At 46.1% G+C, this 18267-nt stretch overlaps 1 protein-coding gene across 1 annotated transcript in view; it reads left to right on the forward strand.

Moving 5' to 3' along the window:
- Positions 1–18267, forward strand: part of slco3a1a (solute carrier organic anion transporter family member 3A1a) — a 158139-nt gene that overhangs the window by 132791 nt on the left and 7081 nt on the right. Inside the window, exons 6-8 of the mRNA XM_055661471.1 lie at positions 360–558; positions 2028–2166; positions 17850–18025. Of these exons, the coding sequence (XP_055517446.1) occupies positions 360–558; positions 2028–2166; positions 17850–18025 (514 nt within the window). The remainder of the gene's footprint in view (positions 1–359; positions 559–2027; positions 2167–17849; positions 18026–18267) is intronic.

The raw sequence follows: 18267 nt of genomic DNA on the forward strand, positions 1-18267 counted from the left end.
ATAACAATAGAACTAATGTGAAGAGCTGATCGATGGTTGGCGTGAACTCAATGGGCTAAAGGGTCTGTTTCTATGTCCTTAAGATTCATAGGTTAGAGGAGCTGAACTAGCCCCATTCAGCCCATCAAGACGACTCAAATGGGCCAAATGGCCATGATCTCATTGAATGGCGGTGCTGGCTCGAAGGGCTGAATGGCCTACTGCACCTATTGTCTATTACTCCCTTCCCCACCACTAAGCCCGCACCCTGTCCTGTATCCAGCAGATGCAAAGTCAGTACACCAAAAATGGCCTAATTCTGCTCCCAGAACTTATGAGCTTATGAACATATGGTCATTGTTCTTCTCCCGTTGCCACAGGAATGACGGCCATACCCTGTGCCTGTCTGGGAATCTTCCTGGGAGGGTTGCTGGTGAAGAAGCTAAGCCTGACGGCCCTGGGAGCTATCCGATTGGCCATGCTAGTCAACATGATATCCACCGGATGCTACATATCCTTCCTTTTCCTTGGATGTGACACGGGACCCATAGCAGGAGTCACCGTACCTTATGGAAACACGTGAGTACCAGTTGTGTTCTGGCCCCAAGGAGTTTTGGAGGCAACAATTTTCATTCCTTTTTCCAAGCTTTGGGAAAGCGAAAATAGTTTTGCAAGAAATGCATGTTTGGGGGTATTGCTCGATTTACAAACGTTCGATGTATGAATGTTTGGTAAACTCTATTCACTCTTTGGCACATGAGTGGTCGGGTGTGCAAAATAGTGTTTCACTGGAGCAAATAGCTTCCAATGCCCAATCAAGAGTCAAGAGTCAAGATAGTTTTATTGGCATGTGTCCCAGATAGGACAATTAAATTCTTGCTTGCTGCAGCACAAAGTGAATATGTAAACATAATACAGAACGGGAGATAAAAGTTCAGTGTGTCTATAGACTATATATATATACACAATAAATAAACAGATAAAGCGCTATAGCAATAATAGACTGTTGTTGTTCAGAGTGCAATAGTGCATTCATTTGCACGTGTGTGCAGTGCAAACAAACAGTGACATTATTTTCTTACAAGCTGTCCAGTCGTGTATTGCAGTTCCAAAGCACATCACTGGGCCAATACTCACTGGAGTTTAGAAGGATGAGGGGGAAACTCAGTGAAACTTACCAAATAGTGAAAGGCCTAGATAGAGTGGATGTGGAGAGGATGTTTCCACTGGTGGGAGAGTCTAGGCCCAGAGGTCATAGCCCCAGAATTAACGGACGTACCTTTCGAAAGGAGATGAGGAGGAATTGCTTCAGTCAGAGGGTGGTGAATCTGTGGAATTCATTGCCACAGATGGCTGTGGAGGCCAAGTTGATGGATATTTTTAAGACGGAGATTGACAAAATCTTGATTAATACGGGTGTCAGGGGATATGGAGAGAAGGCAGGAGAATGGGGTTGAGAGGGAAAGATTGAACAGCCATGAGTGAATGGCGGAATAGACGGGCCCAATGGCCAAATTCTGCTCCTATAACTTATGAACATCACTGATTAGCAAATTGTACAGAAATAGTCTACTGATCCCGCGTGCAAGAGGCGCCATGTTTTGGCTCCATTTTCAAGGTCCAGTCCACGCTCTGAGTGTTATGAGCGGTGGCCGTTCCAGGCGAGCCCCAGGCTGCTGCGGGTCAAGCTTGGACGTGCGGGTTGACCTGCGAGCCACCGTCCTTCTCCTTACCCCTCCACCTTCGTGCCCTGGGGACAGCTCCCACTGCAGGCCCCCAGTGCGTGGCAGGGCAGACCCCGGTCCCCTCACCTCCCCCACCAGACTCCCTCCTCCCCGCTTGCATCTGTCGTCATCTCCTAGTTGGCAGGTCCCCAGCTTCAAGGCCGCAGACCGAGCGTGAGTGTTCATTAAATCTCGGTTGCTTCGGTAGGCGAGGGAGAGGGGAAGCAATGGTCGACGGGGTGTATACGAACATCTCCCTGAATCACTCTGGAGGCTGGACCAGTCAAACCATACAGAGGATAACCATTGCATTTATAATTGCAGCTCCATGTCATATGCAGATTTGGACCCTTACGCTCCTTGCAACAGTGACTGCAATTGCAAGACAACAGCTTACAACCCAGTTTGTGGATCGGACGGAATCACCTACTTGTCCTCGTGTTTTGCCGGCTGCTCCAACGTGGTAAGTGAACGCACACAGACATCGAACGAGGTAGCTGTGGTTCACCAACTCAGATCCTCTCTCAACTTCTTACCCCTCAACTTAAACCTACACCTTCTTATCTTAGACACCTCCACCGTGGGAAAGGTAGACTTACGATAACGATACGATACGATATGATCCGATAGAACTTTATTTATCCCAGGAGGGAAATTGTTCTGCCAACAGTCACAAAACACAAAATACATGAAAGATGAAATTAAAGTGATGAGTGGAAAGGATTGGGGATGTGCAAAGTTTGGGGAGAGGGAGGGGTGGGGGGGGGGTCAGTCTACCCCACGACAGGGGGAGGAGTTCAAAAGTTTAATAGTCACAAGGAAAAAGGATCTCCTGTGGCATTCTGTGCTGCATCTTGGTGGAACCAGTCTGTTGCCGAAGGTGCTCCTCGGGTTGACCAATGTGTCATGGAGGGGGCGAGCTGTATTGTCCAGGATGCTCCACAGTGCCCCCCATGTTTTGTATTCTGGATTTTGAAACTCGGTGAAAAAAAATCCATTAAAAATCTCCGCTTTCCGCGAGACAGTGGGGGTGGGACTGATGATCGAGGGCGTCGATTGGACGATAAGACAAGAGACATCGGTCAGCAGGCATGATGATTGGAGGAGGGAGGTGTCGGTCAGAGGCGGAAGTAGGGGGGGGGACTGGATAGACGGTGATTGGAGGAGGGAGACGTCCTGCTGGAGCAAAGATTATAGAGCGGAGCTTGAATCGGCTCGTTTGCGGGGCTTTTCATCGCCCGGGGCGGCGCGGCTTAAAATCGGCCGCGTGATCTTCCACCGCCCCGCGATCAAATTGCTGCGACGAGGCGATCGAGACTCCCGATGTTGTAGCCCCCGCCGGGTGATGAAAGGCCCCGCGAACGGGCCGATTCAAGCCTCAGGATTCGGGGCGGACGAAGCTGCTGTTGCTGGAGTTCGGAGTCGGTCACCAACCACGTCAGCTCCCGATGTTACCGTCCACAGGGCCCACAGCCGAAGCCTCGCACGTGTCCCCCCCCCCCATGTTTTGATAGTTTTGCCTGCATGAATCCAACTCCGCCCCAGAGCAGAGCCAGCCTTCCTGATGAGCTCGTCTACTGCTTGCCCTGTCCATGACTCTCACGATATTGTGTACCTCCAGTGTTCTGCTGATAGGTCCAAGTGAGAGAGTGATCGGTGGTTCAAGGGTTTGAGCTTCATTGTTTTTTTTTTATTTTTCTTTACTTTTTCTTTGTTCCTCCTGGACTTGTCTGGGAATGGAGGACATGCCCAGCCTGCCCAGATGTGTTGTTCTCCTGCATTTCACAACTCCTTCATTCTTTTGTCCATGTTCTTACTCTCCAACTGCTCCCATTCTCTCGACCAGATGACCTTGTTTACAGTTCACCAGTACAGTGGCCACTCCAGTTTCATTGGCAACATTTCGCTGGTGAGGCCACATTTGGAATAATGCGAGCAGTTTTGAGCCCCATTTCTGAGGAAAGATGTGTTGGCGTTAGAGAGGGTCGAGAGGTGGTTTACAAGAATGATCCCAGGGATGAATGGGATCAAACACTCCAGCATGAGGAGTGTTCAACGGCTCTGGGCTTGTACTCGCTGGAGTTTAGGGGATATCTCATTGAAACCTACCGAATAATGAAAGGCGTAGATCAGGGATTCCCAACCTATTTCGTCTTGTCCACCCCTGGCAACTTTAATAGCACATAACAATGTTATTTCACTTATTTATGAACAACTAATGATGAACAGATATACCAGAACCAAACACAGTCAGTCATTGAGAAAAAATATGTACAAATCACAAATCAACAAATGTACCCATCTGGTAAATTTACCCCAGGTTGGGAACCATTGGCATCGATAGAGTGCATGTGTAGAGGATGTATCTAGTAGTGGGAAAGTCTAGAACCAGAGGGCACAGCCTCAGATTAAAAGGAAGTATCTTTAGAAAGGTGATGAGGAGGAATTTCATTAGTCAGAGGGTGGTGAATCTGTGGAATTCTTTGCCACAACCTGCTGTGGAGGCCAAGTCAGTGGGTATGTTTAAAGCAGAGTTTGATAGGTTTTCGATTGGCAAGGGTGTCAAAAGTCATGGTTAAGGGGCTGTCCCACTTAGGTGACTTAATTGGCAAGTTTAGAAGAGTTTGAAAAAATGACATGTAGAAGACCTCCTTCGACTATGTTGGTCTAGCTACGAATAACTTCGGGAAAATTGGACACCGAATATTGGAGAGTGAAGACGACCTCCTTCGACTTCCCTTCGACTATTATGAAGACTATCGACGACTACCTTCGACTACCCTCGATTACCTACGACTAACATGCCGACCTACTACGACCTATTACGACTAAACCTACGAGTAAAAACAGTAGCGATTTTTTTCCATGGCGACCTTTTTTTACTCGCAGGCATTTTTTAACATATTGAAAAAAACGCCGCGGCCTTACTGAGGCCTTGAGTACACGGGGACCACTCTCGAACATGAAGGAGAATTACGAAGACCTCCTACGACCTCGTGTGGACCATGCTGCGAGTATGAGTCGAGGACAAACTCGCCAGAACTCGCGGATTAGGTCGCCCAAGTGGGACAGCCCTTTTTCCCGTCACCACCACCTGTCACTTCACAAGCTTTGTTTGTCTCCTTCCCAATTCAGATGAAGGATCTACACCCGAAACATTAATTCTGTTTCTCTTCCTCCAGATGTGGCCTGACCTGCTGAGTATTCTCAACATGTGCAGTTTTATTTTAGATTTTCACTAATGAAGATGGAGTGTTTTTCTAATCTGGCATGAGTTTACTATTTGATACATTTTGGCAGAAATTGGATGGCTACCCAGGGAGAAGGGAATGTGTAATATGGGGACAACAGAGGCTGCAGGTGCTGGAATCATGAACACATTACAAACTGCTGGAGGGACTCTATGGGTCAGGCAGCATCTGTGGACACTTTGGGTCAGGACTCTTAGTACATAGAAAATAGGAAAGTACAGCATAGGAACAGACCAATCGGCCCAAAAGGCATCTTGTGAACTTATCCCATCTGCCTGCACATCATCCACAAACCTCCATTCCTTGTATGTCCATGTACCTATCTAAAGCTTCAGACGTTCCCTCCACAGATGTTACTTGACCCACTGAGTTCCTCCAGCAGTTTTTTTTCCCAATGGGATATGTGATAAGATTTGGAGAATTGGAGCAGAGAACAGAAACAACACACAGAGAGACCGTTCAGCCCATCCCACCTGTGATAGCTCCTGCTGGAGCAGCCTGTTTGTTCCATTCATTGTCTCTCCGCACAATCCTGCAATTCGTTCTCTCTCAAGTGCCTGTCCAATTTCCTTCTGTAAACGCTGATTAAATCTATTTCGACCCCCCCATCCCCATCCCCGGCAATCAGTTTCAGATTGCACCATTAAATGTTTTTCCTCACATCTACCGTTTTACCTTTTGCTGCAAATTTTAAACCTGTCCCGCTGTCCCTGAAGCAACAACTTAAGAGCCTGTCCCACTTGGGCGACCTAATCCGTGAGTTCTGGTGAGTTTGCCCTCGACGCATACTCGCAGCATAGTCGACACAAGGTCGTAGGAGGTCTTCGTAACTCTCCTTCATGCTCGAGAGTGGGCCCCGTGTACTCGAGGCCCCAGCTAGGTCGCGGCATTTTTTTCAATATGTTAAAAAATGCCCGCAAGTCAAAAAAGGTTGCCATGGAAAAAATCGGTACTTTTTTTACTCGTAGATTTAGTCGTAGTAGGTTGTAGTAGGTCGGCATGTTAGTCATAGGTAGTCGAGGGTAGTCAAAGGTAGTCGTAGATAGTCTTCATCATAGTCGAAGGGAGGTCGAAGGAGATCAAAGGAGGTCGTATACACTCTCCACCATTCGGTGTCCAATTTTCCCGAAGTTAGTCATAGCTAGTCGAAGCTGGTCTTCAACATAGTCGAAGGAGGTCGAGGGGTTCTTGAACATGTCATTTTTTCAAACTCTTCTAAACTCGCCAATTTGGTCGCCCAAGTGGGACAGCCCCTTTACCTGTACACAATGTAAACCAGTCGCATGTAGAAACAAGGAACTGCAGATGCTGGTTTACAAAAGAAGACACAGAGTGCTGGAGTAATTTAGTGGGTCAGGCAGCATCTCTGGAGAACATGAATAGGTGATGTTTCGGGTCGGGAACCTTTTCAGATGAGTCTCCATGTTCTCCAGATATGCTGTCAGTCTGCCCCACTGAGTTACTCCAGCACTTTGTGTCTAAACCAAGTCAAGGTTTTGTATAGCTCTCTCTAAACATTTTTGTTGCAAGAAGAATAACTGCAGGGCAGAGTGGGGAAAGGCTTCATGAAGTATAATTATTCGAATCCGTGCATAAACTCTTCATCAATGCCTAAACTGAATCTCCAGCCTGTTCAAAATAGAAGAACATCAGACAGTGGGATTGATTCTGCCGACTTAATGGGAACTTACGAAATAAAATCGTACTTTATTTCTATTTTTATGCGCAGATGAAATTTTAATCATAACACTTAGGCATCTGGGACTATCCTGGCTGCCACACTGTCTCACAGCCCTGGCATACATTTGCTGCCGTAAGATTACATTTGCACGTAATCAGAAAATTAATGAGCTGTTTTATAATAAATTGCAGCTGGGTGAAACCTTGGCAAAAAAATTCTCTTTGTTTCTATTGTGACTTAAAATAGTTAATTTTCTTTCCCTGCTGCCTGCCTCAGTCGGTAGATAGGCATTGTTGATAATGTGATGCATGCATCAGTCTCGCCCATTAACCAAGGTCAATGAATTGTTTCGGGCTAATATCAGCCTGTGGTGTACAAGAATGATCATCCTGGAATTACACTGAGAGGTTATACACCATCACCCCACCTGTTGCTCAACAGGAGCCGAGTTCATTCCCACTAGAATGTCCCATTACCAGAACAACAGTCACACTGCATTTATATTGCACCTGTAATTGTTTAGTGATAATAGCACTATTATTTGAAGAAGGGTCTCAACCTGAAATGTCACCCATTCCTTCTCTCCAGTGAGGCTGCCTGTCCCGCTGAGTTACTCCAGCATTTTGTGTCCATCTTCGATTTAATCCAGCATCTGCAGTTCTTTCCTACACATAGCACTATTAATGCTTGTTTGTTTGTTTTTTGTGTCTAGGTAAAAATATATATAAGATGTTTAAAAAAGAACTGCAGATGCTGGAAAAATCGAAGGTAGACAAAAATGCTGGAGAAACTCAGTGGGTGAAGTAGCATCTATGGAGCGAAGGAATAGGTGATGTTTCGGGTCGAGACCCAAAGGGTCCTTTGGGTCTCAACCTGAAACGTCACCTATTCCTTCGCTCCATAGATGCTGCCTCACCCGCTGAGTTTCTCCAGCATTTTTCTACCTTAAAAAAAATATATATATATATGATCTATATATACGTGAATATGATCTATGTATGTGTACACACACTGAACTTTTGTTTTCTCTCTCGCTTATTATATTGTTTACAGTGTTCTATGTTTACATATTCTGTTGTGGAAGTGGTGGCGGCAAGTTCATTGGTATCATTTAAAAATAAATTGGATAGGCATATGGATGAAAAGGGAATGGAGGGTTATGGTATGAGTGCAGGCAGGTGGGACTAAGGAAAAAAAAAGTTGTTCGGCACGGACTTGTAGGGCCGAGATGGCCTGTTTCCGTGCTGTAATTGTTATATGGTTATATGGTTGTGTTGCTGCAAGTAAGAATGTCATTCATTGTTCTATCTGGGACACATGACAATTAAACACTCTTGACTCTAATGAAGTTGTGGAGAAACAAGCTGTTTGGCCCAACTTGTTGTGGATGATGATGATGATGATATATTATTGTCACTTTTTTTTAGTTTAGAGACACAGGGCAGAAACAGGCCCTTTGGCCCACCGAGTCCGCACCGACCAGCGACCCCCTCACACTCACCATATCCTTCACACACTGGAGACAATTTACATTTATACCAAGACAATTATCCTACAAACCTGTACGTCTTTGAACTGTGGGAGTAAACCGAAAGATGTACAGATATGTAGGTAAATTAGCTTGGCGAATGTGTAAAATATTCTCCCTAGTGTGTGTAGGATAGTGGTAATGTGCGGGGACCTGTTTCCGCACTGTGTCTCTAAACTAAACTCCCATGAAGGTCACGGGGAGAAGGTACAAACTCCGTACAGACAGCACTTGTAATCAGGATCGAGACCGGGTCCCTGGCGCGGTAGGGCAGCAATTCTACCGCTGCGCTATTGTGCTGCCCATGTGTTTGATGGGTCCTTTTTGTTGGTCACGTATACCTAGGTGCAGTGAAGCTCTTCGTTTTTGCAGACAAAGTTCACAAATGAGCCGCCACAAAGTCGCACGCAAAAACACAAAGTACTCATCCTTTCTTCATATTCCTGCCCATTCTATTTCTCCAGCGAAATGTTGCCTGCCCCGCCGAGTTACTCCAGTACTTTGTGTCTATCTTTGGCATAAACCAGCATCTGCAGTTCCATGTTTCTCCACTTATTCTGGCGATGTGGGAGATATTCTACACTGTTCTAGGGATGTGGGTTTCTAACATGAGGAGAGATGGAGAGACTGAATCTCTTTTAACTTCAAGTTACTGAATGCTATTGAAACAGGCAAAGCCCATTTTGTTTCTCAGGCCTGGCTGTTGTTCAATCATTGGATAATGATTGATCTTCAGCCTGAGTTCTGTGACATAATAATGTTGCCTAAATCTCGGCTGAATAGGTCTTGCATTTTAGATTTCAGCCTAATAGCCCTGTCCCACGGTGCGAGTTCATTCCAAGAGCTCTCACGAGTTTAAAAAAAAAATCAAACTCATGGTAAGCACGGAGAATGAACGTAGCGGGTACGTCGGAGCTCGGGGACGTCTCTTAGCGCTAACGGCAGGTACTCGGGAAGACTCGCTAACGGCAGGTAAGCACGGGAAGACTCGCGAAGATTTTTCAACATGATGAAAATGTCCATGATAGCCCCGAGTACCGACGAGTGGCCATTACCGTAAATCTGCGAGTTCGAATCAGGGCAAACATCGGGAGAACTCTTGGAATGAACTCGTACCGTGGGACAGGGGTTTAAAAGTCCCTGGATCATTAGCTTCCCAGCCTCTCAATTGCTCGTGCAGTAAGATAACCATTGTGCCTCCATATACAATGACTTGCAGAGCTGACAATGATTTTACACAGTTTTTAAAAATATATATTTAATTGAAAAGCTACTCTGTAATTATTTAGGGTAGAAGGTATTATGAAGAACGATGGTAGCTTATATAATTAATGACTACTCACTATTAAAGGCTATTATTTCAGTGTCTCAGCCGGTGACAGATTCATAATGGGTGAGTTATAAAGGATAGCGTGGGGAAAGTTCAACGTAATTGTTCCCCTTTGTTGCGTCGATCATAGGGTGGGTCTCTCGTTGGGCAAACCACATGAATGTGCAGTGCCACGTAAAGATTCATTAAAGGACATAAAGTGTCGGAGTAAGGTCAGCAGGCTGGCATAGCTGAAGAGCTACTGCCTTACAGCATTAGAGACCCAGGTTCGATCCCGACTACTGGTGCTGTCTGTGTGGAGTTTGTACGTTCTCCCTGTGACCTGCGTGGGTTTTCTCTTGAGACCTTGGGCTTCCTCCCACGCTCCAAAGACTTGCAGCATTGTAGGTAAATGGGCTTGGTATAAATGTAAATTGGTCCTAGAGTCGGATAGTGTTAATGTGCGGGGATCGCTGGTCGGTGCAGACTTGTTGGGCCGATGGGCCTGTTGTATCTCTAAGCTAAATTAAACTAAACTCAGCAGGTCAAGCAGCATCTCTGGAGAAGATTAATAAGTAGTAACTCAGCAGGTCAGACAACATCTCTGAAAAACGTGGATGAATGAATGAATCTCTTTATTGTCATTGCACATGGTACAACAAAATTTAAAAGTCAATCCCACGGTGCGATTCACAAGAGCAATTTTAAATATATAAGATAAGGTAAAAATACATACATATAAAAAAATTAAAAAATTACAGATAAATAACAATAGCAGCTGAGGTAGAGCCATTCAGTTGAATGTGAGTGTTATTTCTTATTTTGCATTGTTAAATTCACGTATGGCTATGGGGTAGAAGCTGTCTCTGAGTCTATTTGTGCGAGTTTTGAAAGACCTGTACCGTCTGCCAGAGGGCAGCAGGTGGAACAGGTTGTGTCCAGGGTGGGAAGCTTTTCTGGTCCTTCAGGATGTTGGCTGTCCTGCCAAGGCAGCGAGATAGGTCTTCTCCAGAGATGCTGCCTGACCTGCTGGGTTAATCCAGCACTTTGTGTCCTTTTGTGTGTTAACCAGTTAAGTTCAGAAACACTTATGATCCCTGGCATTGACAGCTGATAATGCTTTGGGAGGAGGCTTTTCCAGCTGCTGAATCTTTTTAGGCATTTTTTGAGCTTTGCCATGTGCTGCTGGAGGCTCAGTCACACCAAGATTAACACATTGACGACAAAGAGGCTATTGATCCATTAGAGAGGATCTCCCATCTCAGTCAGATCCACACAGTATGACCATGAGCAGAGCAACCTGCAAGAAAAATCTGGCCAAAAGTGGTATACTTTTTCTTTCTTAATTGTGTTTATTATACTGCACAGAATCATAGATGTCCATGACACGGAATTGAAATGAATACTTTATTGTCACATCTGACAAGTTCTTTGTTTTTCATTAACAAGGTATGCAAATAGGTGTCACATAAAGGGCTCTGATAAAGTTACAAGGTATCCCGTGAGGGAGGCCGTTTGGCCCATCATACCGTTCCTAGCTGACAAGCTGAGATTAACACCGCATTCCACCGTTTAGTCCATTGTTGTAGATGGGTCATGTACGAGAAACCTACCAAATGTAGGGTAGAAACTGGACCTTCTTCCACCTGCTTTCTAAATGAGTCAAAAGTCCAATTTTACAAGACAAATGTGTAAGACCAGCAATAAAACTCAGTAAATTCTCCAAAACTTTTCATAGAGGTGTCATCAAACAGAATTTACCACCAGGGCCAGTGCCCTTCCATAAACTAGGGTACTGTCCCATTCACCTCTACAATGCCGTAGACATTGGACTTTGTCTGTGGAACTGGTGTTACAATGCTGAGTATATTCTGCACTCTGTATCTTCCACTTTACTCTACCTATTGTATTTGAGTTTGACTTGGTTGTATTGATCAGATTGGAGAGCATGCAAAACAAAGCTTTGCACTGTACCTAAGCCAAAATTAAACCTAAACCTAATAATTGACTTGGAGAGGAAGCATCTTAAAGGGGCAGAAGTTTGTAAAACGAATTGCAGCCAGATACACGTTAGGCTTTTAGACATTAGAGATACTTCATGGAAACAGGACTTTGGCTCACCGCGTCCACGCCGACCAGCGATCACCCCATTCATTAGCACTATTCGATACACTTGGGACAATTTACAATTTTTACCAAAGCCAATTGACCTACAAATGTGAATGCCTTTGGAGTGTGGGAGGAAACCGGAGCACCTGGAAACAAAAAAACCACAGGGAGAATGTACAAACTCCATGCAGACAGCAGCCATAGTCAGGATCGCTCTGGGATTCTGGAGCTGAAAGGCAGCAACTCTACCGCTGCTCCATCATGCTGCCCCATTTCAAGCCCTCATCTTCCAGCCTGTTTATACGATCCCCAAACGGAGAGTGTTTTCTTTTTCCCCTGAAGGGAACAGAATTCCTTAGGTCTGTCCAGCCATGCTCTTCCCTTTCATCCTTATCTCCAAATGACCTCACCCCCCATCCCTCCCCCAAATACTATCACACCATCTCATCCCATGACTCATCTGAAGGATAAAGCAGCCATCGAGCCTCCATGTTAGTTCAGGGAATAGTAATATACTGTGTTTGGGTTGCTACATACTTGAGATAATTATGAGAGTGAGACCCAGTTTTGGCTGAATCTGAAATCTCATGGTTCAAATACTAACGTGCCAGAAAATAAAAACCCTATTAATCTTTTGCAACCCTTGGCAATATCCCAGGTGTAAAACTCATCCGGTTCCATCTTACCTGAGCTAGTGATGGATGACTTGCTGTGTGTGTTTCTACTTGAGAAATCCAGTGGCACACACAGAGAATCCACGTCCCTTGAGAGCAAGAGTCGAACACAAAGTGCTGGAGTAACTCAGCGGGTCGGGCAGCATTTCTGTAGGACATTGATAGATGTATTTTGGGTGAGAACCCCTCTTCAGACAGATTGTTGTGGGGGGGGGGGCGTGAAAGCTGGAACAGAGGTGGTACAAAGCTAGGCAAGTGATGATTGGAAATCGACACAAAATGCTGGAGTGACTCAGTGGGACAGGCAGCCTCTCTGGAGAGAAGGAATGGGTGACGTTTCGGGTCGAGACACTTCTTCAGACTGATGTCAGGGGAGTGGAGGATATGTAGATAAGGAAACGAAAGGTGTCCCGCTGAGTTACTCCAGCATTTTGTGTCTATCTTTGGTTTAAACCAGCATCTGCAGTTCCTTCCTACACAAGTGATAGTTGGAGAAAGGCACAAAGTGCTGGAGTAACTCAAGTAGCACTAAAGAAAAAGGATGGGTGGCGTTTTGTGTCAGGACCCTTGAAAGTAGGAGTGTGGGGGGGGTGAACACCCTAATCTAATCTCACCCCCTCGGTCATCAAACCTTCCGCCCACTGCAACAATCCCTCCGCCACCCCCTACTTCCAGTCTGAAGAAGGGTCCAGACACAAATTGTCACCCATGGATTTTTCTCCAGAGATGCTGCCCGGCCCATTACCCCGTGCCTTACTCCAGCACTTTGTGTCTACCTTTGGTATAAACCAGCACCTGCAGTCCCTTGTTTCCACAAGTGATTGTTGGATACAGGCATGAGTGGAGTTTGTTCATCAAATGGATGGACAAAGACAAGAAATGAAAAAGGACTCAGAAGAGGACTGGAGGAGATAAGAGGGGTGTTGATAATGAGAGAAGGGGCTTGAAAGGGGGACAAATGTAAAGACAGAAAGAAGGATATAGGTGGAACTAACGCTTGCCAGACTTTGTCATGAAGAAGGGATCCATCACCAGTACATTCTCTCCACAGATGCTGCCCTACCCATTGTTCTACTCCTGCTCTGTGTGTCCTTGGCAAGATTCCAGCATCTGCAGTTCCTTGTGTCTACCCCTTGAGGACAAAGCTCTTTCCCGTCAGCATTCAGTAACAATCTCCCCCTTCCCCACTGTTTTGCCTTTGATCTTTCATGGAAGAAAATAATGATATGTTTTGTGCCAAGGAACCTGTGAATCCTCCCACACAGCTTGAAACCTGTCTTGGCAACACTCTCCCCCCCCCACACTGGCTCTTCATCTTTCACCCTGCAGCGCTGGAATCTGTTGAACTCTTTCTACTAGTCCCACACCTCACACATTTTTTCACTTTTTCTGATCCTGGCAACCAGCAAACCCCCACAGTTAATCACTCCACCACCATCAGCTGCCTCTGTAACTGCCAACACATTTGGTTCTGAAACTTTCTCCTTAAATCTACATTATGGCATGGAGTAATTATGTCTACAACGCCCTCAATGGGCTTGCCCCCTCCTACATTAAAAGTCTTCTCACCCACCACTCCACCTCCAGGTCCCTCAGATCGGCCGACTTGGAGTTGCTGAATATCCCGCGGTCTAGGCATAAGCTTAGGGGCGACCGTGCCTTTGCGGTTGTAGCTCCTAGACTGTGGAACAGCATCCACCTTCCCATCAGAACTGCCCCCTCCATCGACTCCTTTAAGTCAAGACTAAAAACCTATCTATACTCCCAACCTTTCCTGACGTCCACTGAGTGAGCGCTATATGTATTTATGTATGCAGTTTGTTTGTTTATACTATTCTTATAACAAATGTAAAGCACTTTGGCCAACGGGAGTTGTTTTTTAAATGTGTTATATAAATAAATGTGGCTTGACTTGACTTGAAATGTGACTTAAACATCTTTCCTTCCCACTAAAATCCTATTTAAAACCAATCTTTAGTTTAGTTTAGAGATACAGCATGTAAACAGGCCCTTGAGTCCATGCCGACCATCGATCACCCATTCACACTATGCTATCCCACTTCATCATCCACTCCCTACACCCACCCCAGGGGCAATTTACAGAGGCCAATTGACCTACAAACCCGCACGTCTTTTGGATGTGGGAGGAAACCCACGTGATCACAGTGAGAACATTTAGTTTGGTTTTGTTTATTGTCACGTGTACCGAGGTACAGCGAAAAGCTTTCGTCGCATGCTAACCAGTCAACGGAAAGACACAAATACATGGTTACAATCGAGCCGCCCACATTGTACAGATACATGAAGGGAATAACGTGAATAAGATGTTTAAGAAGGAACTGCGGATGCTGGAAAATCGAAGGTAGACAAAAATGCTGGGGAAACTCAGCGGGTGAGGCAGCATCTATGGAGCGAAGGAAATAGGCAACGTTTCAGGACGAAACGTTGCCTATTTCCTTCGCTCCATAGATGCTGCCTCACCCGCTGAGTTTCTCCAGCATTTTTGTCTAACGTGAATAACATTTAGTGCAAACTCCACATGGACAGCACCCAAGATCAGGATTGAACGCGGGCCTCTGGCGCTGTGAGGTGGCGGCTCTACCAGCTGTGCCAGTGTGTGTGTCCAACCACCCTGTCCCACCAATCCCTTCAACCAAGCCTTGGGTCATCTGACCCGGTCTTTTACTGCATTCTGGTTGACATTGCTCCACTGAAGGGCCTTCAGTTAAAGGTGCCTTAATGCATGCTGTCGCTAAATAACCCTTCTTGTTCCTTCTCCCCGCCATTTAATTCTGAATGCCGTTCTGTTCCGCAGCTGCCTTGTATTTATTCAGTGGCAGGATGTGGGTGTCGTTGGCAAGGCCAGTGTTATCTGTCCATCTGTAATTCTCTGCCCTGTTCACCGAGCCAGTTCAGGAGTCAGGTCAGGGTCAACCATTTGTGTGGTGTGCATGGAATTACAAGTAGGCCGGGCTGGGGCCTAGCAACACACTCCTTCCTGAAGGGGCGTTGGTGAACCAGACGGGGCCTGAACATTGGTTTCAGGATCGCAGTATGATCCCAGCCTGCATTTCCACGTTTATTCAATTGTCTGAATATAAATTGCTCAGCTGACGTGGAGTTGGGCGTTTCAATGCCAGCGTGTGGAGAGATGGGGGCTCCCTCTGCCAGAGCCCAGCCTGTGAATGCAGAGCAGAACAACAGACAGCCAACCATGTCATCTCTGGGTGCCCGCTCTACCACCCACTAAATGGAGCTCAGGGCCTGGCAGACATAGAAACATAGAAACATAGAAAGTAGGTGCGAGAGCAGACCACCAGGTCCATCGAGCCCGCACCGCCATTCGCTCATGGCTGAACACTAAACAGACACACTTACCCACAAACAGTAGACACAAGACACAGAACACAAGACACTACCCTCCCCTTTATACCGCTATCACCCCTCTCCACCCCAAGAACCTCGTGATCTCCTGGGGGAGGCAAAAAACCGGATAAAAACCCAGGTCCAATTCGGGAAAAAAATCCGGGAAATTCCTCTCCGACCCCAATCTAGGCGATCGACACTTGTCCAGGAGATCACTCAGGTCTTACTATACTAACCATACCTAGGTCCATATCCCTGCCCTCTCCCCGTAGCCCCTTATCCCCTTGGCAGCTAAAAAACCATCTATTTTAGTCTTAAATATATTTAAAGTTTGACGTTGACGCGGAGACAACAACCTGGCTGCTCAACACCCGGCTTGAGATCTAACTATTTATTTTGGTTTATTTATGTTTCATTCGCAAGAAGAAGAAGCTAACGTCGTAGGATTCAAACTATCCCCTTTGGATTATTAACCCATTGCTGGTCCTGGATCCACCACAATGTTACATCAAGGATGTTAATTTTTTCCCCAGGGTTGGACAAGACCTTCTTGGTCTGGCAGCTGTTTAACCGCATGGTCTGTGGGTTTTGGGCAGTTAGTCACCAGGCCACTGTCTGAGTTTAAATAGGTGGCACGGTGGCGCAGTGGTAGACTCGTTGCCTCACAGCGCTTGCAGTACCGGAGACCCGGGATCGACCCCGACTACTGGTGCTGTCTGTAAGGAGTTTGCACGTTCTCCCCTTGACCGCGTGGGTTTTTCTCCGAGATCTTCGGTTTCCTCCCACACTCCAAAGACATACAGATACGTAGGTAGGCTGGCTTGGTAAATGTAAAAAATGCCCGTAGTGTGTGTAGGATAATGCTACTATGCGGGGATCGCTGGTCAGCACGGACCCGGTGGGCCGAAGGGCCTGTTTCCACACTGTATCTCTTACACTAAAACTAAAAAATCGGATCTGTTTCTTGATCATTGGAGCTCATGGATCTGTATGGATGGGTTCAGAATTCTCTCCACTATAAACACAGCAACATAAGACTGTAAGAGGAGCAGGGCTCGGAACAATGGCCTTCAAGCCTGCCCACCATTCACAAAGACCATGGCAGATGACACCCTCCAGTCTACATTGAATGAGGAGGGACCTGAGGGGGTGAGCAGGTGGGTGGTATATGAGACGGTGCACACAGGTCTCAGCATACGACGGAATGTTGTGTAGACCCACTGGATGGGTGTTAAGTCCAAATATCCTTCTCTGTTCTGAGTGGGTGAGTTAGAATGCATGGACATGTGTGGTCACTGTAATATTAAACAGCTTCAGAGATTGTGGAGCGAGTGCCAAATCAATTTACAAGGATGATACCACAATGGCAACTTTTTTCTTTATCAGAAAAAAATTTTTTTTCCCCTCTTGAAATAAAAGGGATGTAGGATAGCATAATACAGATCCATAAAATGATATATTGATCGAGTAGATATGATAGATATTTCCACTTGTGAAGATGGACATAGCAAAAGCCATCAATATTAGATGGTCACCAAGAAAACACAGAAGGCATTCACAAAGAATATCTTCTTCCTGAGTGGAATGTCAAGTTTACTATTGTATCTTTTTCACATAACAATGACGAACATCAGCTCATATTTCGCTTGGGCAGTTTACAACCCAGCGGTATGAATATTGACCTCCAACTTCAAGTAACCCTTGCTTTCCCTCTCTCTCCATCCCTCCACTCTTTTGATCTCTTTTGATGTTTCATTTTCCACACCTTACCCTTCCTTATCTCTGTGTCTCCCTCTCTCGTAGCGGTTCGTAATGCTAACGGTAGGTACTCGGGGCATTCGTTAAACTCGTGACGTTTTTTCATCCCTGCAAAAAATGTCCACGAGTAAAAAAATACTCGTGATGAAAAAAATTGTGTTTTTTTTTCCGTACGAGCCGCCACGGGACATCCACGAACTCCGACGGACCCGCTACGGACATTCTCCAAGTTCGAATCAGGGGAAAATTCGGGAGAACTCATACAATGGGATAGGGGCTCAATGTTCCCATTCCTGAACTTCTTACGTCCCATTAAATATTCTACTTGTTTGGGTAAACAGCCCAAATGTCCTGGAGACTCCAAGATTGGTGTGCACCACAGTGGGTGTCTGACTGATGGAGAGACTTACTGTGATTCCTTGGGACTGTGGAACTTTCCTTTATTACCTGCTGTGATTCTATGCTTTCAGAATCTCACGGCCTGTGCTTGTTTGAACTTCGGCTCCATTAAGAACGCCACCGTGATCCCCGGCAAGTGTCCGAGTCCAGGATGTCAAGAGGCCTTCCTGACCTTCATATGTGTGATGTGTGTTTGCAGTCTCATTGGAGCCATGGCCCAGACCCCCGCCATCATTATACTCATCAGGTAGGAGGACCCTCTACACCAGGCTTGAACTGTGAACATAATTCGCTGCTCTTGGTCGCTCCAGTGTAGGGCCGATGTGAAGCGTTTCGAGACGATGCAGAAGAGGTTTGCAGAATGTTGCTCGGATTAGACGGTATTAGTCATAAGGAGAAGCCAGGCGGTCACGGTAGCGCAGCGGTAGAGTTGCTGCCTTACAGCGAATGCAGCGCCAGAGACCCGGGTTTGCTCCCGACCACGGGTGC

Source organism: Leucoraja erinacea, chromosome 33 (assembly GCF_028641065.1).
Source record: "Leucoraja erinacea ecotype New England chromosome 33, Leri_hhj_1, whole genome shotgun sequence".
In the NCBI taxonomy this organism is placed as follows: domain Eukaryota; kingdom Metazoa; phylum Chordata; class Chondrichthyes; order Rajiformes; family Rajidae; genus Leucoraja; species Leucoraja erinaceus.